Source organism: Manis javanica, chromosome X (genome assembly GCF_040802235.1).
Source record: "Manis javanica isolate MJ-LG chromosome X, MJ_LKY, whole genome shotgun sequence".
Classification (NCBI taxonomy): domain Eukaryota; kingdom Metazoa; phylum Chordata; class Mammalia; order Pholidota; family Manidae; genus Manis; species Manis javanica.
Window position 1 is genome coordinate 28,885,895 of NC_133174.1, and position 24,555 is coordinate 28,910,449.

At 38.8% G+C, this 24,555-nt stretch overlaps 1 protein-coding gene across 1 annotated transcript in view; it reads right to left on the reverse strand.

The window, feature by feature from the left end:
* Positions 1-24,555, reverse strand: part of LOC108406243 (cilia- and flagella-associated protein 47-like) — a 92,764-nt gene that overhangs the window by 55,056 nt on the left and 13,153 nt on the right. The window contains 6 exon segments of the mRNA XM_073228037.1: positions 13,837-13,845; positions 14,513-14,739; positions 19,650-19,756; positions 21,436-21,641; positions 22,100-22,328; positions 24,022-24,160. Of these exon segments, the coding sequence (XP_073084138.1) occupies positions 13,837-13,845; positions 14,513-14,739; positions 19,650-19,756; positions 21,436-21,641; positions 22,100-22,328; positions 24,022-24,160 (917 nt within the window).

Genomic DNA, 24,555 nt, shown 5'->3' on the forward strand with positions numbered 1-24,555 from the left:
ACAGAATTAGCCTGAACAGTCACTGAATAAAAAGAACAAGAAACACCAATGACAATAAATCCTGGCAGCTACCTGATTTCCAGAGCTGCCAAATTATATCACTTAAAATGCCCAGTTTTCAACAAAAAATTAGGGGACACTCAAAGAAATAGAAAAGTATGGCAAATATACAGGCAAGATGCAGTAAAAAGAAACTATGCCTGAGGAAACACAAATGTTGGACTTAACAAAGATGATAAGTTGATTATTATAAATATGTTCAAAGGCTAAAGGAAAACATGTCTAAGAATTAAAGGAAGACACCAAAAGCAAAGGCAACAAAACTAAACATAAATAACTGGGGCCACATCAAACTAAAATGCTTCTACAGAGAAAGGAAACCTCAACAAAATGAAAAGGCAACCTACAGAATGGGAAAAAATATTTGCAAATAATATATATGATAAGGAGCTAATACCCAAAATATATAAAGGACTCATACAACTCAAAGCAAAAAAAATAAAAACTGGGCAGAGGACCTGAATGGACATTTCTCCAAATAAGACATACAGATGGCCAACAGACATACGAAAAATGCTCAACACAAGCAACCATCAAGGAAAATACGAATCAAAACCAAAATGACATAACACCTCACACTTGTTAGAATGGCTATTATCAAAATGAAAAGAACAAGTGTTGGTGAGGATGTGCAGAAGAGGGAATCCTTGTGCACTACTGGTAAAAATGTTAATTGGTGCAGCCACTATGGAAAACAGTATGAAAGTTCCTCAAAAAATTAAAAACAGAACTACCATATAATGCAGCAATTCCACTTCTCGGTATTTATTTGAAGAAAATGAAAACACTAATTTGAAAAGATATCTGCACTCCAATGTTACTGCAGCACTATTTATAACAGCTAAGACATGGGAACAACCTAAGTACCCACCAATGGGTGAATGGATGAAGAAAATGTGATATATCACTCACACACACACAGACACACACACACACACACACACACTAGAATATTATTCAGCCATTTAAAAAAAAGGAAATCTTGCCTTCTGTGACAACGGATGTACCTTGAAGGCACTATGCTAAGTGAATAAGTCAGTCAGAGAGAAAAAGAGAGAAAGGCAAATACTGTATGATTTCACTTATATGTAGAAACTGAAAAAACAAAAACAATTTCATAGATACAGAGAACAGATTGGTGGTTGCAAAAGGTGAAGGGTTGGGAGTGAGGTGAAATGTGAGAAAATGGTCAAAAGGTACATATTACCAGTTATAAATAAGTTCTAGGAATATACTGTACATCATGCTGACTATAGTTAATAATTATCAATCACACATCAGAAAGCTGCTAAGAGAATAAATCTTAAAACTTCTCAACATGTGAGAAGCCAACATGGCGGTGTGAGTAAGACAGTGGGAATCATCTCCCAAAAACATATATATTTTTGAAAATACAACAAATACAACTAATCCTAAAAGAGAGACCAGAAGACACAGGAAAACAGCCAGACTACATCCACACGTGCGAGAGCTCAGCGCCTGGTGAAAGGGGTAAGATACAAGCCCCGGCCTGGCAGGACCCGAGAGCCCCTCACTCCAGCTACCTGCAGGAAGAGAGGAGTCGGAGTGGGGAGGGAGAAGGAGCCCAGGACTGCTAAACACCCAGCCCTAGGCATCTGCACCAGAGCGCAGACACAGTGCATGCGTGGAGGGCTGGAAACTAGGGAAACAGGGCAGCAAGACCTCTGAGTGGGTTCTGAAGCTGATGCCACTGTGACAAAGAAAAGCAAGTGCTTTTTGAAAGTCTTAAAGGGACAGGGACGCAACAGCTGGACAGAAACAACACAGGTCACGGTCCAGCAGCTATAAATCCCAGGGAAAACTGGGCGCACTAACCCCCTGGGCAACAGCTCTGAGAACCCTCATGGAGGTAAACAGCCAAACAGCCCCCCATCCATTACCCCTCCGCAGTGAGGCGAAAGCAGAGAAGCAGCCTAAGGCTGGCCATGCCCTCAGCAAGGGAGCTTCCACCATACTGGCCGGGCAAGACACAAAGACCCAGTCTACATGCAATTACCCAACAAAAGTCACTAGGGGCCACAGTTGTCCCAGTAAAGAAAGGCCAGTAGCAAGTGGAAAGTTTGGCCCTCCCAGCTGACAGTCAATAGCACCTATCAACATGAAAAGGCAAAAAAATATGATCCAGACAAGACTAACCCAGACAGCTTCGGCATCTGCTACATCTTCCCCTGAGAAGGAACCTGGGGAGATAGATTTAACATGTCTTCCTGAAAAAGAATTCAAAACAAAAGTCATAACCATCCTCATGGACTTGCAGAGAAGTATGCAAGAACTAAGGAAGGAGAATACAGAAATGAAACAAGCTCTGGAAGGACTTCAAAACAGAATGGATGAGATGCAAGAGACCATTAATGGACTAGAAAACAGAGAACAGGAATGCAGAGAAGCTGATGCAGAGAGAGATAAAAGGATCTCCAGGAATGAAAGAATTCTAAGAGAGCTGAGTGACCAATTGAAACGGAACAATATCTGCATTATAGGGGTACCAGAAGAAGAAGAGAGAGAAAAACGGATAGAAAGTGTCTTTGAAGAAACAATTGCTGAAAACTTCCCCAAAATGGGGGAGGAAATGGCCTCTCAGACCACAGAGGTACACAGAACTCCCATGACAAGGGATCCAAGGAGGGCAACACAAAGACACATAATAATTTAAATGGCAAAGATCAAAGACAAGGACAAAGTATTAAAGGCAGCCAGAGAGAAAAAAAAAGGTTACCTCCAAAGGAAAACCCATCAGGCTATCATCAGACTTCTCAACAGAAACCCTACAGGCCAGAAGAGAATGGCATGATATATTTAATGCAATGAAACAGAAGGGCTTCGAAACAAGACAAGTGTATCCAGCACGATTATCATTTAAATGTGAAGGAGGGATTAAACAATTCCCAGACAAGCAAAAGTTGAGGGAATTTGTCTGCCACAAACCACCTCTACAGGGCATCTTACAGGGACTGCTCTAGATGGGAGCACTCCTAAAAAGAGCACAGAACAAAACAACCAACATATGAAGAAGGGAGGAGGAGGAATAAGAAGGGAGAGAAATAAAGAATCATCAGACTGTGTTTATAATAGCTCAACAAGTGAGTTAAGTTATACAGTAAGATAGTAAAGAAGCTAACCCTGAACCTTTGGTAACCACAAACTTAAAGCCTGCAATGGCAATAAGTACATACCTTTCAATAATCACCCTAAATGTAAATGGACTGAATGCAGCAATCAAAAGACACAGAGTAATAGAATGGAAAAAAAAGCAAGATCCATCCATATGCTGCCTACAAGAGACTCACCTCAAACCCAAAGACATACACAGACTTAAAGTCAAGGGATGGAAAAAGATATTTCATGAAAACAACAGAGAGAAAAAAGCAGGTGTTGCAATACTAGTATCAGACAAAAAGGCTTCAAAATAAAGAAAGTAACAAAAGATAAAGAAGGACATTACATAATGATAAAGGGCTCAGTCCTACAAGAGGATATAACCATTACAAATATATATGCACCCAATACAGGAGCACCAACATATCTGAAACAAATACTAACAGAACTAAAGGAGGAAATAGAATGCAAAGCATTCATTCTGGGAGACTTCAACACACCACTCACTCCAAAGGACAGATCCACCAGACAGAAAATAAGTAAGGACACAGAGGCACTGAACAACACACTAGAACAGATGGGCCAAACAGACATCTACAGAGCTCTGCACCCCAAAGAAGCAGGATACACATTCTTCTCAAGTGCACATGGAACATTCTCCAGAATAGACCACATACTAGGCCACAAAAAGAGCCTCAGTAAATTCCAAAAGATTGAAATCCTACCAACCAGCTTTTCAGAACACAAAGGCATAAAACTAGAAATAAACTGTACAAAGAAAGCAAAAAGGCTCACAAACACATGGAGGCTTAACAACACGTGCCTAAATAATCAGTGGATCAATGACCAAATCAAAATGGAGATCCAGCAATATATGGAAACAAACGACAACAACAACACACAGCCCCAACTACTGTGGGATACAGCAAAAGCAGTCTTAAGAGGAAAGTATATAGCAATCCAGGCATATTTAAAGAAGGAAGAAAAATCCCAAATGAATGATCTAATGTCACAATTATCGAAATTGGAAAAAGAAGAACAAATGAGGCCTAAGGTCAGCAGAAGGAGGGACATAATAAAGATCAGAGAAGAAATAAATAAAATTGAGAAGAATAAAACAATAGCAAAAATCAATGAAACCAAGAGCTGGCTCTTCAAGAAAATAAACAAAATAGATAAGCCTCTAGCCAGACTTATTAAGAGGAAAAGACAGTCAACACAAATCAACAGATTCAGAAATGAGAAATGAAAAATCACGACGGACCCCACAGAAATACAAAGAATTATTAGAGAGTACTATGAAAACCTATATGCTAACAAGCTGGGAAGCCTAGGAGAAATGGACAACTTCCTAGAAAAATACAACCTTCCAAGACTGACCAAGAAAGAAAGAGAAAATCTAAACAGACCAATTAACAGCAACGAAATTGAAGCGGTAATCAAAAAACTACCAAAGAACAAAATCCCCGGGCCAGATGGATTTACCTTGGAATTTTATTAGACATACAGGGAACATAATACCCATTCTCCTTGAAGTTTTCCAAAAAATAGAAGAGGAGGGAATACTCCCAAACTCATTCTATGAAGCCAACATCACCCTAATACCAAAACCAGGCAAAGACCCCACCAAAAAAGAAAATTACAGACCAATATCCCTGATGAACGTAGATGGAAAAATACTCAACAAAATATTAGCAAACTGAATTCAAAAATACATCCAAAGGACGTACACCATGACCAAGTGGGATTCATCCCAGGGATGCAAGGATGGTACAACATTCGAAAATCCATCAACATCATCCACCACATCAACAAAAAGAAAGACAAAAACCACATGATCATCTCCATAGATGCTGAAAAAGCATAGGACAAAATTCAACATCCATTCATGATAAAAACTCTCAGCAAAATGGGAATAGAGGGCAAGTACCTCAACATAATAAAGGCCATTTATGATAAACCCACAGCCAACATTATACTGAACAGCGAGAAGCTGAAAGCATTTCCTCTGAGATCGGGAACTAGACAGGGATGCCCACTCTCCCCACTGCTATTTAACATAGTACTGGAGGTCCTAGCCATGGCAATCAGACAAAACAAAGAAATACAAGGAATCCAGATTGGTAAAGAAGAAGTCAAACTGTCACTATTGGCAGATGACATGATATTGTACATAAAAAACCCTAAAGACTCCACTGAAAAACTACTAGAACTGATATCGGGATACAGCAAAGTTGCAGGATACAAAATTAACACACAGAAATCTGTGGCTTTCCTATACACTAACAATGAACCAACAGAAAGAGAAATCTGGAAAACAACTCCATTCACAATTGTATCAAAAAGAATAAAATACCTAGGAATAAACCTAAGTAAAGAAGTGAAAGACATATACTCTGAAAACTACAAGTCACTCTTAAGAGAAATTAAAAGGGACACTAACAAATGGAAACTCATCCCATGCTCGTGGCTAGAAAGAATTAATATCGTCAAAATGGTCATCCTGCCCAAAGCAATATACAGATTTGATGCAATCCCTATCAAACTACCAGCAACATTCTTCAATGAACTGGAACAAATAATTCAAACATTCATATGGAAACACCAAAGACCCCAAATAGCCAAAGCAAACCTGAGAAAGAAGAATAAAGTAGGGGGATCTCACGCCCCAACTTCAAGCTCTACTATAAAGCCATAGTAATCAAGACAATTTGGTACTGGCACAAGAACAGAGCCACAGACGAGTGGAACAGATTAGAGACCCCAGACATTAACCCAAACATATATGGTCAATTAATATTTGATAAAGGAGCCATGGACATACAATGGTGAAATGACAGTCTCTTCAACAGATGGTGCTGGCAAAACTGGACAGCTACATGTAGGAGAATGAAACTGGACCATTGTCTAACCCCATATACAAAAGTAAACTCAAAATGGATCAAAGACCTGAATGTAAGTCATGAAACCATTAAACTCTTGGAAAAAAAGATAGGCAAAAACCTCTTAGACATAAACATAAGTGACCTCTTCTTGAACATATCTCCCCGGGCAAGGAAAACAACAGCAAAAATGAACAATTGGGACTATATTAAGCTGAAAAGCTTCTGTACAGCAAAAGACACCATCAATAGAACAAAAAGGAACCCTACATTATGGGAGAATATATTTGAAAATGACACATCCGATAAAGGCTTGACGTCCAGAATATATAAAGAGCTCACACGCCTCAACAAACAAAAAACAAATAACCCAATTAAAAAATGGGCAGAGGAACTGAACAGACAGTTCTCCAAAAAAGAAATACAGATGGCCAACAGACACATGAAAAGATGCTCCACATCACTAATTATCACAGAAATGCAAATTAAAACTACAATGAGGTATCACCACACACCAGTAAGGATGGCTGCCATCCAAAAGACAAACAACAACAAATGTTGGTGAGGCTGTGGAGAAAGGGGAACCCTCCTACACTGCTGGTGGGAATGTAAATTAGTTCAACCATTGTGGAAAGCAGTATGGAGGTACATCAAAATGCTCAAAACAGACTTACCATTTGACCCAGGAATTCCACTCCTAGGAATTTACGCTAAGAACGCAGCAATCAAGCTTGAGAAAGACAGATGCACCCCTATGTTTATCACAGCACTATTTACAATAGCCAAGAATTGGAAGCAACCTAAATGTCCCTCGGTAGATGAATGAAAAAAGAAGATGTGGTACATATACACAGTGGAATAGTACTCAGCCATAAGAAGAGGGCAAATCCTACCATTTGCAGCAACATGGTTGGAGCTGGAGGGTATTATGCTCAGTGAAATAAGCCAAGCAGAGAAAGAGAAATACTAAATGATTTCACTCATCTGTGGAGCATAAGAACAAAGGAAATACTGAAGGAACAAAACAGCAGCAGAATCACAGAACCCAAGAATGGACTAACAGGTACCAAAGGGAAAGGGACTGGGGAGGATGAGTGGGTAGGGAGGGATAAGGGGGGGGAAGAAGAAGGGGGGTATTAAGATTAGCATGCATAATGGGGGGGTGGGAGAAAGGCGAGGGCTGTACAACACAGAGAAGACAAGTAGTGATTCTACAACATTTTGCTATGCTGATGGACAGTGACTGTAATCGGGTTTATAGGGAGGACCTGGTATAGGGGAGAGCCTAGTAAACATAATATTCTTCATGTAAGTGTAGATTAATGATAACAAAAAAAAAAGAAAGAAAGGGGGATTACTCCCTGATAGGATAAAACTAAGTGTAAATCAACGATTAATGCATGCTTTAAATATCCTTAATTTTGATCACTTAAAGGGTGTCACATGATCGGCTATGGAGGTACATTTTTCTGATAATATTCCTTTCTCTTAAAAAAAAAAAAAGAAAAAGCAGTTCCTGTGTGGTGACCTCCACTGAGTTCTACACAGTGGTATAAAGGGCATATCAAAGTCTGGGCAAAGGGTCTGTTTGTGTTTATACAGAGGATCAAAGCCTAATTTGACTACCCAGAAAATGAACTAAGATACGATATGAAGAAGAACTTCCAACATCAGCACTCTCAGGAAGACTCATACCAGAAGATGATCATCAAAAAACCTCAACAAAGATCCAGGCACTGCTACAGCTGTAGCTGCATTCATCCCATCGGTTCCTGGACTTGCCATGGGAATGAAGAAGGAGATATCTAAGCTGGCCTGTGCATACAGTAAAACAACAAATTTGACTGGATCTATACTGTTGGAACTCAACCAAGAATTAGGAGAAGTACAAGTTGTAGCGCTCCAAAATCTTACAACTACAGACTATGTACTGTTAAAAGAACATATGGGATGTGAACAGTTCCCCGGAATGGGTTGTTTTAATTTGTCTGATTTCTCTCAGACTGTTCAAGTACAGTTGGACAATATCCATCATATCATAGATAAATTTTCACAAATGCCTAGAATGCCTAACTGGTTTTCTTGGATTCACTGGAGATGGCTGGTAATTATAGGTATGCTTTGGTTATGTAACTGTATTCCTATTATGTTAATGTGTGTGCACAATTTAATTAGTAGTTTAAAACCTATACATGCTTAAGTTACTCTACAAGAAGATATGTCAAAGAAATCATCTTCCCATGTTTTCTTCCACTTGCTACTTCTATAGCTTTTCTTCTTCCTTCCTAATTACAACCCTTAAATAGAATTCGTACCTCATATCGAATTTACCGTGTATCATAATTCCTCCAAGTGGTCAAGATACCTCAAGACAAATGCTGGGCATAGAAGCCACAGGGCATAAATCTGCAAAGAAGTAAAAAGCTAACCTTTTCAAACAATATGGCTTCTCTCTCACTTACCAACTTTACATTTCCCTGTATGGCCCCGGAAGATGAGTGGTTAGCCAGAGACGGGTAAGATTCCTCAAGGGAGGAACAACCTAAGACAGGCACAGTCACAGGGGGACATCAGGTGAGAAATTGCGGATCAACAGAGGTGAGGCTTAGAACCTCACCCCCCCTGTTTTGAGAGAAATATTCTGCATCCGTGGATGTTTTATTGCCCTTGTCTAGCTTAGATTAACACATGGTCTACAGGCACACACCTGATCATCTACATTTGCTCTCTTACAACACTAAACTATGTTTTCTACCGTTATCTTGCATCTACCTACCACTTCAGCATTTTATTAAAAATAATAACAATAATAATAATAAAGGGAGAAATTTTGGATCCACATATAAATCAAGTATAAAAATCAAACAAATATTCATATTTGACCTGATTGTTTATAGTTAATAATGCGTGATCAAAACCGAAAGTTTCTGTGATGACTGCCCTTGTACTGTTCAACATGTAAGAACTTATTCACTATGTAAGAATTTGTTCACCATGTAAGAACTTGTTCGTTATGCTTCAGAAGATTGGAGACTGACGAGAATTAGGCTTGGGGTGGATTAATGATTGTGCATTGAGCATTGACTCCCCTATACAGAATTTTATTTTTGCTAACAACCATTTGATCAATAAATATGAGAGATGCCCTCTCAAAAAAAAAAAAAACCTTCTCGTCATAAGAAAAAAAATTTGTATGTATGGTGATAGATGTTAACTAGACTTATTGCTATTATTTTGCAATATGCACAAATATTGAACCATTACATTGTACACCTGAAACAACTATGTTGCAGGCAATTACACCTCAATAAAAATAAAGTATGAAAAAATATCTTACAAAATCGAGAATAGCCATAAAATATAGAAACTGTTAAAAAGAACAAATAATGAGAAGGAAATGTGAGAAACTCACAAATATGTAGAAATTAAACAATATACTCACAGGTAACAAATAGGTCAAAGAAATCTCAGGGAAAATTAGAGACTACTTTGAGATAAAGAAAAACTAAACCACAACATATCACAATTTATGAAATGTGACAAAAGCAGTGTTTAGACGTAACTTTACAGCTATAAGCACCTATATTAAAAAAAAAGAAAAATCAAAACCTTAACTTCCACCATACAAAATAGAAAAAAGAAGAGCAAAATAAACCCAAAGTGAACATAAGGAAAGGAAATTTCAAAGACATAGTTTCAGATTTGTTGATTTTTCTCTGTCATTTTTGATGTTTTTGATTCTCTATTCCATGTATTACTGCTTTTGTCTTTATTATTCCTTTGGAAAACAGTACGCTCAGTTCCCAAAAAGTAGAACACAGGGTTATTATATAACTCAATAATTCCACTCCTAATTATACATGAAACAGTACTGAAGTCTGGTCCATATGAATTTTTGGATTTTTTTTCTATTTCTGTAATGAATACCATTGGGATTTCTATAGAGATTACAATAAACCTGTAGATTACTTTTCATAGTAGGGACATTTAAAAATATTAATTCTCCTAAATCTATGAACCCAGTATTTCTTTGCATTTATCTGTCTTCTTTAATTTCCTTCATCAGTGTTTTATAATTTTTACTGCATATCTTTCACCTCTTTAAATTTATTCTTAAGTATTTTATTCTTTCTGTTCCTATTTTGTAAAAGATCCTGAATAGCCAATGCATTCTGAGCAAGAGTAAAGCTAGAGGCATCATACTTCCTGACTTTAAACTATATTATAAACCTACAGTTATCAAAACAGTATGGTACTGATGTTTAAAAAGACATATAAACAAATAGAACAGAATAGAGAGCCTGGAAATCAATCCATGTGTTTAGAGTCAACTGGTGGAAAAAAACAGCATACAATAAGGAAAGAATGATCTCTCTAACAAATGGTGTTAGAAAAATTGGATATCCACATCAGGAGAATAATGTAATACTATTTAGCCTTAAAAAAGAAGGGAATGTTGCCATTTGGAACAAATGGATGAACCTAGAAGATGTTATGCTTAGAGAAATAAACCAGACACAGAAAGATAAATACAGCATGATCTCACTAACATGGAATTAATTAGATTATGCAGAATCTAAAATAGTAAAACTCATAGAAGGAGAAAGAATGGTGGCTGCTGGGGGAGTGAAAGAGGGGAAAAGGGAGAGTTTGGTTAAAGAGCACAAAGTGTCAGTTATGCAAGATGAGTAAGTTCTGGAGATGCACAACATGATGACTGCAGTTAACAATACTACATTGAAATTTGCCAAGAGGGTAGACCTTAAAAGTGTTCTCACCATTAAAAAAATCATAATGATGTGAGGTGATGAATATGTTAATTAGCTTGATTGTGGTGATTATTTTACAATGTGTATATATATAAATCAAACATCGAGCTGTATACCTTAAATATATATAATTCCTATTTGTCAATTATACTTCAATAAAGCTGAGAAAAAGAAATATCAAGGATAAAATTGGGGAAGTATAAAATTGGGCAAATATAAACTGTATATTGACTATCACACCCCTTCAGGGCACTTTGTGCTAGAAGCTCTAATGTTTCCTTTTGTTTAATTACATACTTTGCTTCTATAGTAAAAAAATAATACATACATACATAAGAAAACCTGTCCACACAAAAAAACTTGTCGTGTATGTGAATGTTCATAGCAGCATTATTCATAATAGCCAAAAGGTGGGAAGAACTTCAATGCCCATCAACTGATGAATGGATAATGGTAGTATATCCACACAATGGAATACAATTTGCCATAAAAAGGAATGAGCTATGGATACATATTCCAACACTGATGCACCCGAAAAATACACTAAATCAAAGAAACCAGACACAAAGTCCCTATGTGTATATGTGATGTCAAGAACAGGGAAACTTATAGACATAGAAAACACATCAGTGGTTGCCAGGGGCTGGGGCTTGAGGAATGAAAAGAGCAAGGGACCGCTAATGGACATGGGGTTTCTTTTGGGGGTAATGAGAATGTTTTACAATCAGATAGTGTTGCCAGTTGCACAAGTCCGTGAATTTACTCAGTACCACTGAATTATACACTTTACATTTGTGAGTTTTAAGATTTCAATAAAGCTGGTATTAAAAAAAGAATAATCTTACCACACTTCTAAATAGTTAGAAGCTACTGACCCGCTTGTAGAAGTCACAGTTCTCCAATGTCCCCTACATTTCCTATGTTCACTTTTTATTAATTTGAAAGTTATTAGCACTAGAAAAATCCAGAATTGTAGAGGGTTAAAAATGACAATAGGATATTAGCGAACAGAGATGTTTTGAAAGATGTGCAAGTTACTGGAGAAAATGAATTGTGTTGGTAAGTTTAAGAAACTTGGACTAAAGTAATGTCCAAGTCTCAGAAGCAGTTAAAAAGAAAATGTTTTTCATAACAGTGGATAACACTTGTTGGTATTCTACGAAGACTGATTAAATCTGTCCAACTTGGGGAGTGGGGAAGTGAGTCATTCTAAGGAAGCAGGAAGAGTTATAAACATAGGCTGTATGTATTTAAACATGTAAACAATAGTTCTTGATTGCAATTGGGAGAATGCTTCCATCAGTAACTTTATGAACCGTATCACTGTGCAGTGGAGAAAAGATAACTTTAGAAACCTGAGGTAAAACCATAAGCATTTATGTTTCCAACTGTTTAGAGCAAAGCTCAACAAACTTTTCAGTAAATTGCCAGACAGTAAATATTTTAGGTTTTATGGGCCATATAACTGTGACAATCAATAAAGGGAAACCTCATGAAAATGAAGTCAGAAGGCGAGAAACGGGAGCTCTCCTGCCTTACCCTGGACATGTAGTACAGAGCCCAACAGAACAATCTTCTACAGGAAAGAACCGTCAATTCCAGGCTCAACAGGGAAAGATGGGCATTGGCATCTCCTATAAGAAATCTCCTACCTCAGCAACTCAGCCAGTGAGTAACTGTCACCAACATCACCCGACTCTTGCTTTTCTCCAAGGGACTTCTGTTCAAAACAACTTCTCCCAACTTCCTCCTCCATAAAATAAAATTCCTCTCCTTTGTTACTTGGACTAGCCTATGGTCTTGCAATTCTCTGATATTCCCAAATAAACCCATTTTCGCTGGTAAAATAACTGTTTTATTTCTAAGGTCAACACAAATGTCTCACAAATATTCAACTCTGCTTCTGTATGAAAGCAGCCCTAGACACTAGGTGAACAAATAGGAGCAGCTATGTTCCAGTAACACTGTACTTAAAAGAACAGGGGGCAGGCCAGATGTGGTCTGTGAACTGTAGTTAGCCAGCATCTCCTTTCCAGGGTCTGGGAAAGGGTTAACCGAGTAGAGAAAGAGAAGCTGGCCTGGTGCTCACAGGTATGCCTCGGAGTTGAACTTCTCTGCTCTGCACCAGCAGCACAAGGCGTAAGCCGGCTAATTGACATCAGTTTCAAATTTGAAATTTCTACTCAACTTTAAAGGTCGTGTTCCTATGTTCCTGTAGTAGAAGACCTCTATACCTGGCTGGAAGTAAACACCCTATCCTCTGAGTTCCTGTCCTTGTTATAGGTCCCTTTTAACAGATTTTGTATTCATCTTAAACCATACCTGTTTGTATGTATCTTACATTTCCTTAGTAGGTTAAAAAATTCTTACCGGGCAGAGCCTCTTCCGCCAGCGCGCAGCCTGGCCACTCTGCTCCACGGGCGAGTGGGGATCCCGCTCCTGTCCGAGCTGGAGCACGTTTACGGTCAGCACAGCTGCAGTCTCAAGGAGCTGAGCCACGCTGCCGTAGGCGCGCCCAGCCCGCTACTGCCCGGCGGTGCCCACGCAGAGCCCAAACCTTGCAAGGAGGTGGTGGAGCTGCAGCAGCCTGATGCGTCCCTGCTCTGCCAGCTGTGGAGCTTGTACGAGCCAATCCAGGAGTATAAGCACCTGTGCCATGCTGAGACTTTAGCTTGTGCCAAGACCTGACATACTCCCAGCACTCAGATGGCTCCTATCCACCTGAACCTGGCCTATCTAATAACAAGCCTCCAATGCTGGCCTACCAGCCCTCACTGTGCCCCAGATGCACAAGGCCTGAGATCAGAAGCTGCAGGACACCTTCCACATCAGCTTCTCAAGAGCTTGGTACACAGTGTGTGTGTTGGGGGTTAGGAGTAGGGTTGCACCCACGCATAATAAGGCTCAGAAATTCACCCCTCAGCAAGTACTCCAACTGTAGTGGCTGCTTTCCCCATGCCCATCTCACCTCACAGGAGGGCAAGGCCTAGGTGCTTCTGAAGCAAAACTGCCAACCCCTCTCTCCATTCTCCGGTTAGCTGGCACTGGGCCAGCACCTAGGCTACTTCTGGCCATGGCACTAGACCTCCAACTTCACCCACTTTATGTGCACCCCAGCTTGGCCAACCTTCACTGTGGCAGTGGGGCCCACAGCATCTTGCACTCCCCTTGCATCTCTGAGATTGGGGTGAGTGGCTGGCTCCCACCTTCTTTTCACCTTTTGCTGCTATTGGCAGCTGCTGGCTCAGGAGTATTCCACCGCTGGCTCCTGGGTTCCACTGCTCTAGAAGGCTCCAGGACCCAGCCATTCCTGCAAGCAGTCACAGCAAGGAGGGCCAGGGCTTCATGCTGAATATTTAAATTTAGGGGCCTGGCCTCCTTGACATGCAAATAAATATTCTCTCAGCCAAAAAAAAATTCCTTAGAAGCAGTAAGTGTATCACACTTCTTTACATTCCATACAGTGTCAGATGCTTTTCCCAACACATGAAAGGCCCTTAACAAATAATTATGGATACTGCACGAGTGCCAATACAAAGACATTCATAACTAGGCCACAGAAGAGATACAATTTATAAACACTGGTAGAACAAATGTAGTTTTTAGTCCTCTGCATGGCATTTTAGTAAACCTTAAAATACTTGCAGCATGTGAAAACATGGATTAATCATCTTACCTGGATACATCCTTTTCAATCTTGCCCCTTTGAGGATCAATTTTAAAATGTGCAGTTTTTTTAAACTGGTACATCACAGGGTGTGATTTGGACAGATTTTGCATAAAACACAGACACTCTGAATATCCACCCATGAAACATGGTGCAAAATTAAGGACCTTTCCTGGACCAAAATGTAGTAAGACACGAAGTCCTGAACCTGTCATTGCTACTTCCACATTCTGAAATCGATCACCTGTAAAAGCAATAATAGCTTTTTAACATAAAAAGTGTTTTGGGAATTCAGAATATATTTGCTTGCTCCAAAGATTGTCATCTGAAAAGATCTGAAGGAACATGGGTAGCACATTCAGTCTTTCAGTCAACAAAATTATTGAGCACCTTCTTTGGGCAAGCTACTCTCCTAGGCCTTGGAGATACAGCAGTGAATAAAATGGACAATGTTCCTGTTCTCATGGACTTTACATTCTAGTGAGGTAACCATAACAAAGAAATAAACACGGAAATATATAGCATTTCAGAGACAACATGGGGAATGTTAACACAGGGTAAAGGGAAGCAGAATTTGCCACCTAAGAACACATCTCTTTGGCATAAGGTTTATTTTAGGTTGGTTATTTTTTAAGAAACAGCAGATGCAGGGAAAGCTCTGAAAACCCAATAGAAATAACCCTTTTGCAACAGACCTTTACATTTATAAGGGAAATCTCAATTTGTAAGGTGTCTCTCTCTGTACCAGCAGAAACTCTTTTTCAAAAGAGAAGGCATGGACTCAAATCTGCATAACAATCATTCTGTGATTACTGTGCTTTTAATGGTCACCTCCTGTAGCTGGCTTCCCACTCCCAACATCATCTTTTGTCTTTATTGGGACATGGTACTTAAGGTGGTGGCTATAGCCATTTCAGGGAGTTACTCAGTCTTTCTGGGTCTCTCCCATGGATACAGGTGTGGGTAAAATTGTAATATTTCCAGAATACCTTGCCTGGTTTTAGTGCACCTGCATATCAACAGGTATTCCTAAGGGGTGGAGAGCAACAGTTCATCTCCATATCAATGGGTAATTACCTGGGCAACCAAGGGCTTATCTGCACCTGAAAGGTTTGGGGGTGGTTTTGCTTGCTTCTGCTGGAGCAGGAAAGAGATGGCCTTCCAACCACAGTTTGAAAGCAATAAACAGGTTTTAAACTTTATTTCTCCCTTTAACTGATTTCAGTTTTAGATGTATTTTCCCCTGGGATTTCCTTTACCAAGAATTACAACAGGAAGTATTTATGTTACTCAAGTTCTGTTTGCTTTTACCCTGTTGATCTTTTGTTACAGAGGGGGTTCCTGGAGTAGAAGAATCTAGAAGGGTTGAGGGAAAACGATTTTTCCTTCCCTACAAGAGTAAGAGCACAACATCTTGGGGCTGCTGTTTTACATGGGTAAGTCCAAAAAGGCTTTTCTGATGGGGAAACACTTAAGCAAACAATATAAAGGGACTTAGAAAGAAAATCATGTGAAACTCCAGGAAAAATGCACAGCAGACAAGCAGAACAGCAAGTATAAAGACTTTAAGGCAGGAATTTTCTTGGCTTTGTTAGGTAGAAAGACATGAGCAGCAGGGTAAGGGAAAGATAAAACTGAAGGATAAAACTGCCCAAACTCCACCCAGGTAGGGGTCCCATGTGAAGACAGTAAAGGCTTTGCACAGAGATAACTTCCTGCCTATGGGGACCAGGACAAACAGGTCCCAACCAGGTCCCAACACAGGCACAATCGAACAAAACTAAGAACTGCCCAAACCACACCTCATCATAACCTCATTAAAATAAAATTGTGGTTTGGCTCCCACCAACCCCCATGGGCTTTTCTGTGTGCATTCTGGGAAAAGACATGTGGACCAAGAGGAATGCGTGTACAAGTAGAGCTGTCAATCAAATGACCTCACCCTGTTCATGAGAGGAAGTGCCTGCCAGCTAGGTGGTGGTAAATAGACCCTCCCCTAAACGTTCAGCGCCCTTGTCTGCCTAGACTCTGGCCTGCTACTCCCTTGGTTGGAGGGTATTCAAATAAAACTTTTACTCTGCTTCACTACTGTGTCTCTCTGCCTTTCAATTCTTTGTTGTGGTGGGGACAAGAACTGACGAGAACAAAATCAACCTGTAGCAGTTTGTTCCAAAAACCCTCAGGAAACAAATACAGCTGGGCAACAGTCCTAGAAGTGAGGCAGAGGAGGGGCATGAGGCAAGCATCGTGATTATTTTTTCCTGCCTATGACGAAAAATGCCAAGGTATAGTTAGTATAGTAAGAACAGGAGGCACTCCATCTTTAACATTCCATTTTTAAACCAGGGAGTTAGGAGGAAAGATTCCTAACATATTTTATGGTGATTGGCCAACAACTGACCCTGTCTGAAGGCAGGGCTAGCAGTTCTAAATGACATGTTTTCATGTCTTGAAGATGACGATTACCTTGGAGAAGAACTGGATCAGTCAATTCCTGTGTTAAGTTTATCTTACAGGACATCTAGACCACTGACCATGGACAGTGACAAAATGTTTCTCCCAGAAGATGGACATCATAAGAACACATACCAGCCTACATTTTCCTCACTCCTTATTCTTGAAATCCATAAAAAACCTAAATCCTACATCTTTAAGAGCACCTCTCCTCTGAGGCTGCCCACACCTCTCTTTCTCCTATGTGTACTTTGCTTTAAATAAAACCTTGCTGCTCAGTTTATTGTGTTTTGTGTCTGAGTTCTTTCAAGCCTGTCAGGGGGTTAATAAGAGACACCTTTCCCAGTGGAAAGTGTGTTTGTTACTTTGTTATTTCATTCAATTTTCTAGTCTTAAGCACAAGTCTTCTCTCCCTCTCTTCCCCTGTTTTACTTTAGACAGGTAGGGAAGAGATACTGAGATCTCTGATATGGGCTTGCAAGGTTCCCTTCACTTGGGTGACCCAGATGGGACTTCAGCTGTAGAATCATGCTCTTTAGCAGCCTACCCCAAAAATCTCCTTTCTTCGTTTTGGGAAGTTCTCAGAACATGATCTCACTCCATCCAGTGCTCCATGGCTTCCCCAAATTCTGGGGTGGTAGAGACTTACTTATCATGCCATGCATATTCAAGTAGACACTGGACACCAGGTGACCCTGGCTTTAAGTGTTGGCAAGGGATTTGCCCTCTGCCAAGCGAGAATTTAATGAAGTTCCTTTTCCTCCTCTGTTCTCCCTTGCTCTCTACTACCCGCATGGCTGCACAAATAAAGGAGCTACTTTTCCTGGCACTGTGCAACTCTGACATTCACTACTACTTTCACCTTAATGAATTCATTCCTTACCTACACTCAGCCGACCTGTTCACAAATTCTTTCCTGAACAGAGTCAAGAACCCTCCCTCATCCTGTGTGAGGTTTCACCTAGCAGGCAGGAGACACCTCCACAGGTGGGGCTGCCTGGCAACAGAAGAATGGTGAGAAAAGGTCAGATTTAAGATATCTTTTTGAGGATAGAGTTAACAAAAGTTGCTGATGGATTGGATATAGAATAGGAAACTGAAGACATGATAAATGATGATGCTAAGGATTTTGGCCTGAGAAACTAAAGTGATAGAATTGCTATTTTGTGAGAAAGGAAAGACACAGGAAGGACAGGTTGTGGGGGAACCCAGGAGAGTGTTTTTGGACATGTTAGGTTTGTGATGCCTAGTATACATCCATGTAGAAATATCTACTAGGTCACTTAATGTATTTACAAGCTTAGAGTAAAGATACAAGAAATATTGGAGTTTGCGGTGAGAAGAGCAGGTGTGTGATATTAATCCCATATTGCGAGACTATGAATGAACAGAGGAGGCAGCAGGAATGTCAAACCCCTTAGAGGACCCACTTGAGGTTAGTGATTACAAATTAAGAAATGAAACCTCACAGCATGGTTTGTGTGCTTTTCTCCAGCACAATTAGCTTCCCCAGTACAGACCCAGAGTAGGCTGAGGTGAATTTAATCAGATTAGATATTTTCTACTGTGGGAGATGTTTTCTAAGTACACATGGAAAAAGGTGATTAAATAATGGACAATGGAACATAAACTGGGCAATACCATCAATAGTTTGGAGTTTTGGAGATAATACAAGATAATATAAGAAAGTAGGAACTATGAATTGTAGGCTAACTTTGGGTGAAAGAACAGTTTTACAGAGAAAGAAAGCAATGTAACCAGGATCCAAATGAAGGTTTACATTTCTTTATTAATGCTCTTACTAGCCAATCCTAGATTCTCAATTACTTTTAAGGCAAACCTAGAGCCTCCATCTCAAGACACCCAAAACTAGATTACTTGCAAACCTCAAACAAATGTTCTGTCTATGATCCGCAGGCAGAGCTCAAATCATACCATGACATATCAGTGACAGAGCAATCGATTTCTGTCCTAGAAACACAGTTCAACCCTGCTCAGTGATATCATTCATACTGACATGCAGATCTGGACTCTAACTTGCCATGGCTCATCTTTCTGGATTTGATCACTAACCTGACTGTATCTTCATTTTCTCTTTGATCTGTCTTACTAAGCTAAACTCCAAGTCTTGTTCCATCTCTCCTCACGGCAGCCCATCCAATATTACCTGAGACTGTAAAAAGTGCAATGCAACTTGACATGTGATCTGTAAAGCATATGCACTTCTCAATATCCTAGAACAGGACATTGCACCCTATTTATTCTATGTCTTGGTCTTTGGCTCTTGCTGTACATTGATTCTGAGAGCTGATGGTCCTGCAGAGATGGAATGGTCATTTGTTCCTATATCAATCTCTAAGAGAAAACCTAGGCATACATAGGAAAATAAGACAGGTTGTTTTTCAGTTTTTACCTTTGGTTCATTCCTTAAAGTCTAGATCATCATGTTTACCTAATGTTATTTTAAAATAATTAAGTCACCTAAATTCTAACTTGGAAGATAATTATATAATAGGTTCTGAAGTTAACTTCTTTCTTAACATGCCACAAAAGAAATTTTAAGGTTCCTTGAATATTGCATTTTCATTCTATTTAATAATTATATATTTTTATTGTATTGCCTTTACAAATATTGATGACCGAACTTTTCAATAATTTAATCTTCTATACATTTGATGATTATGTTCACTTTGCACTTACTTTTGATGTTTTTATTATCATCTCTCAAAAATCCATCTTTACTTCCTACAGACTCAAATCTCAAAAAGACAGCATAGTCCTGCCTGTGTGAAGGATCATTAATTATCCTTTTTACAATCAGCAATTAGCCTGCAAAACATTACAACCAGTTATCAGTGATTTTTAAAGCAAAGATGATACACGTTAGTACCTCTCAAAAGGGATTACCAACCCTATCCTTAATCTACGCAAACAGATGAAAGTTCAGGAATAAAAATATAACTATGATCCATTTCCAAAATTACTACACACATACATAGACTTGCCAAAAGAAGGCCACAGAATGTAAAGATTCAAAAGACGAATTCAAGACAACATTTGCAAGACAAGAGTAATGTAAATATACTACGTCATCAAGGTCCCGCTCCAAAGGCACTTTCTAAGTAAAGGATTTTCCTTCTAGGCAGAGTTCATTGCTAGTTAAGGACTCTGTTCAATTCTTTACAAGGGCCCTTCTTACCCCGCGTATAGCTGCAAATCTCTGTTACCTATCTGTCTCCCTCCCATGGACTAATAAGCACGTATAGCACGAGCCACATTCTTGTTAGAGGAGAACAAGTAATTTGGAGAAAAATATTTGATAACAGCCAAATCTTGTCAAGAGGCAAAATAGAAAGATGGAAAGAAAGAGAAGTAAGAAAAAACACAGAGATGGGTTACATCACAGGCCTGTGCATTGGCTCTTTACTTGCCTTACCTAGAGGTCAGTTTTTTTAGCAGCAGATACTCAGATATATACACAAAAGGCTGATGTGCAGTGTTAGAAAGGAATGCAAATAGCATGTTGAGCACACATTTAACCAAGACTTCAAATCATACTCACACCTATGAGTTTTTGCTAGACTCTCAAAATTAGCAGGCTGCCATGAAAAAGAATATTTAAAATGTTTACGATTGTGTATTAAACAGAATCTTGTACACTGACCAGAGAAATTTCCTGCATGGAGGTATGATTGATAAGGCAAATAAAGATGGTACAAATAGAACAATTACTTGATTCATTACCCTCCTTAAGTTAAAACACAACCCAGTCTTCAACAGACAACCGGTATCACCAAGGGACCTAGCTGCCATGGAGAAAAGTGCATTAAACACTGCCTTCTCACACACAAGGGTAAACATACGTACAACTGGACTGGCTATTGCCACACACTGCAACCACTCAAATGTAGCTGAAATTGCTACTGTATATTTAAAATGGCATTTCTGAATATACTTTCAAATTAAATAACCAAACCAAGTACACAGAACTGTGAAAACATATATTGGCAAAAATCCTAAAAGTCTGAATTTCAGCAAGCAAGTGTGGTTGATCCCAGGGGCTGCTATTGGTTTAATATTCATGCTACTCAGTCAGCAAGCATTTTGCCAGGACAGGAGCATGGCATTCTCTTTGAAGGCCCCTAAAACATACTGCATGCCACAGGCCATCACCTGACTGTTTCTGAAGGAACAACAAGGTCTTGGTTGCACACATGGGTTTGGAGCCACAATCCAAAACAACCCAAACCTTCCACCTCCCCATTTCCACAAGGTCTGGAGATTTTTAAAATTTATCATGAAGTATTTAGAACCATATTTTTAAATATTGGAAATAATATTAACCATGTTAGAAATATCTAGAGCCATAATAAGAAAAATATGATTTTTCTGACAAGTTTTGACAAGTTTTGACAAGTTTTGACAAGTTTGCCTTCTGACAAGTTTTACTATTAAAATAAGTCAGATAAATGTATGATTCATATACTTTCCATTAATAAGTAACATCATAACGGAATTAATTTTTGCTTACTTTGGGCTGAAACAAAATGTAATTACAATCTTTTGATAAGGTAGTAACCTCCCTTCATTAGGAACACAGGACATAAAAGTGGTAATATCTGTGTTCTTTATTTTGTTTAAGTATGTGAGATTATGTAAAGCAATATCTGTTCTTTGTTGAATATTTGTACCCTGCAAGACAAATCAGAAATAAAAGAAAATCAGAAAAACAAAATAAAACATTTTAAGAGGAGGTCATAAGACAATTACTGAAACTTCAGAGTCTAGAAAATAGAGAACATGTTATGTTTTTAAAATAACACATACATTGATCAAAGCACATCAAAAAATTTAAAGAAATGTTGAAAAATTGATGGGGACAGAAATCCCCACAACTAGCTGCTGATCTAGAAGAAGCACTTATCTGGTTTACTTTAGGTATATATTATTATCAATGTTAGCTTAATTTACTGAATTTTTTTGAGGTTACCCTTGAAAATATGTGAAATGAAATCATATCTACCCAAGCATTAAAATATACTTACAATATAAGTATCTATACTTAAACAGCTTATGGGTTATTAGTAAATTCAGAACAATATGTTTCAAAATACTATGTCTGATCTTCCCCTGTTGCACTGTTTACTTACCAATTCTTCTCCAACTGCATCATCCTGCATTATGGCCACCCAATGTATCGGTTCTGGACTTTTATTGTATAGAAGTCCATGTTCAATTTTTGATGTTCCAAAGAAAATAGAACCAAAGCGTATGCATTCCAACTTTTTGTCACAACTCATGTTTAACAATTCAATAATCTGTTCAACCGCACAAGCTTTGATATTCAGTAGTATTTCTGGACGACCTTGCAAACTTACTCTACAAGATAATGAATTAAATATGTATACTTTAATTAGAACTCTATATATTTTTCTCCCAAATATTTGGATAAAGATAAATTTTAAAAAATCACATCCTAATAACAATTCAAAGGCCTAAGCCATTTCTTTCACATACATGCCAGAGACTGTCATGTCCCTCTGTCTGTCTGAATCTGCAGAGTAGAAAGGCACTTATGCAACCTAATTCACTGTCTTTGGGAAACAACAAAGTTGAAAAATAATTGCATTAATTGACCCCAAAAAGAATGCATTGACATGTCCATATCATCAATTATTTCATAAATACTAGTTAGATGGGATGATTTACATGGTCACCTCTAGTTCTGGAATTCCACGTTAATTTCAACACTTCATGCTTCATCTGCAACTTATCCACTGAAGACTCTCAAGAAAATATATCTAGACCAAAATTTTTTCTCAGATTCAAAATAAGTAAATATAATAGACTTCATAGGGTTCTGCAAAGCAAATCAATTCCAACATTTTAAAACTGAACTCAAGATCTTCTCCCACAGAGCCATCCCTCCTCTTACCTTACCTTTCTATAACCAGTCACTCTATCTAGTCAAATTTGTCTTCATAATGTATCTTTAACACACTTTCTCCATACTCTCAATTTGTACGTTAGCTGAGGCCTTTATCATTTTTCTTCTGCTTTACTATTATAGTTTCTAGTCAGGCTACTCACTCCGCATCTATACTCCCTGATTTGTTTTGCCCACTGCTATCAGCATGACCTTTGTAAAATGCTAACTAATCAAGACACTCTCATTTTAAAGCCTTCCTGATATTCTACAGCCTTCACAATAAAACCCAAGCTACTACCGGGACTCAGAACTGTTTCCCAAACATTTTTGTGGCTGTAACCTTCAGTAAGAAATATATTTTATGTTGCAATGTAGGAAACACACACACACGCAAAACAAGTTTTATAAAACAACATTTGTCCTTACTATGTGAGAAGCATTCTGAAATGCTCTATTTCATTGTTCTAATAACTGGTGGTGCCCATTATAATGACTGCACATCCCATGAATGAACTGAGATATAGAGCATTAAAATACACTGTCCTATGAGGTCCTTTACTGGACCTGCCCCATTCTGTTCTTCTGGTCTCATCTTGCATCCCTCCTCCCCTCCATCTCTGCCTTTAAACTGCCTCAGATTTCTGTGTGTAACACTGTCTATTCACCTCTAGGATTTCAAGTCTTCTACTTGGTCTGCCTGAACTCACTCCTCTAAACCCTCCCATCACCAACATCCACCTTCCCTACACACACACACACACACACACACACACACACACACACACACACACACACACACACACTCAGCCGAAATCACATCACTGCTCTTTGGCTAATTTCTAGTCAGCAATAAGTATTCGGGTTAACTCTCACCTCTTTAGTGGAGCCTTTTCCTGGCCCACTCTGTCACCCCTACATCCAGACTAGGAGCTCCTTCTTATATGTACCCTCCCATGTGCCATTCTCTGATTCTTCCCATTTTTGAAACCCTAAGTGCTTGGCAAATAGCAGCAACTCAGAGAATGAATGTTGACTGAAAGAACAAAGAAGCTTACATTCAAAGACAGCAGGTGTATCTGAAGAGTGAAATATGAAAGTATTAAGAACGATATCAGAATTCAGAACCACTTTGTATATACTCACTTTGCCACTTCATTTACGATTCTGGGCTGGTCTGCACAGAAATCCACTTTAATAATCACTGATGACTTCGGCTCCACAATACCCGTAGTTGGATAAATGGCAATAGGTAATTGGCCCTCATATTCTGCTTTAAATATACCTAAGGGGAACAAGAGCAGATAGTTTATATCTGCATCCCTACAATGTGACATTCAAACTGTTAGTAAGGAATAGACACACATTACAGAGTAGGTGGTCTACTGTGGACCAAAAATCACAGCTTTGATTTAATCCAGTCTTTGCGATCACCCAACAAATGTGAGCCTGGTGTTGCACTCAATCCTCATCAACAGATAAAATATATTAACTGCTTACCGTGTTCAGAATTATGCTAAGAGTTTTGCATATGTTATCCTGTTTAATCCTTGTGATGATCCTATGATATAGGTTTAATCATTATCTCTATTTTATAAATAGAATAATACTTATAATATTATAATAGAAACTAAGAGAGGTTGAGTTATTTGTCCAAAGACATATAACTACTGTGGTAGA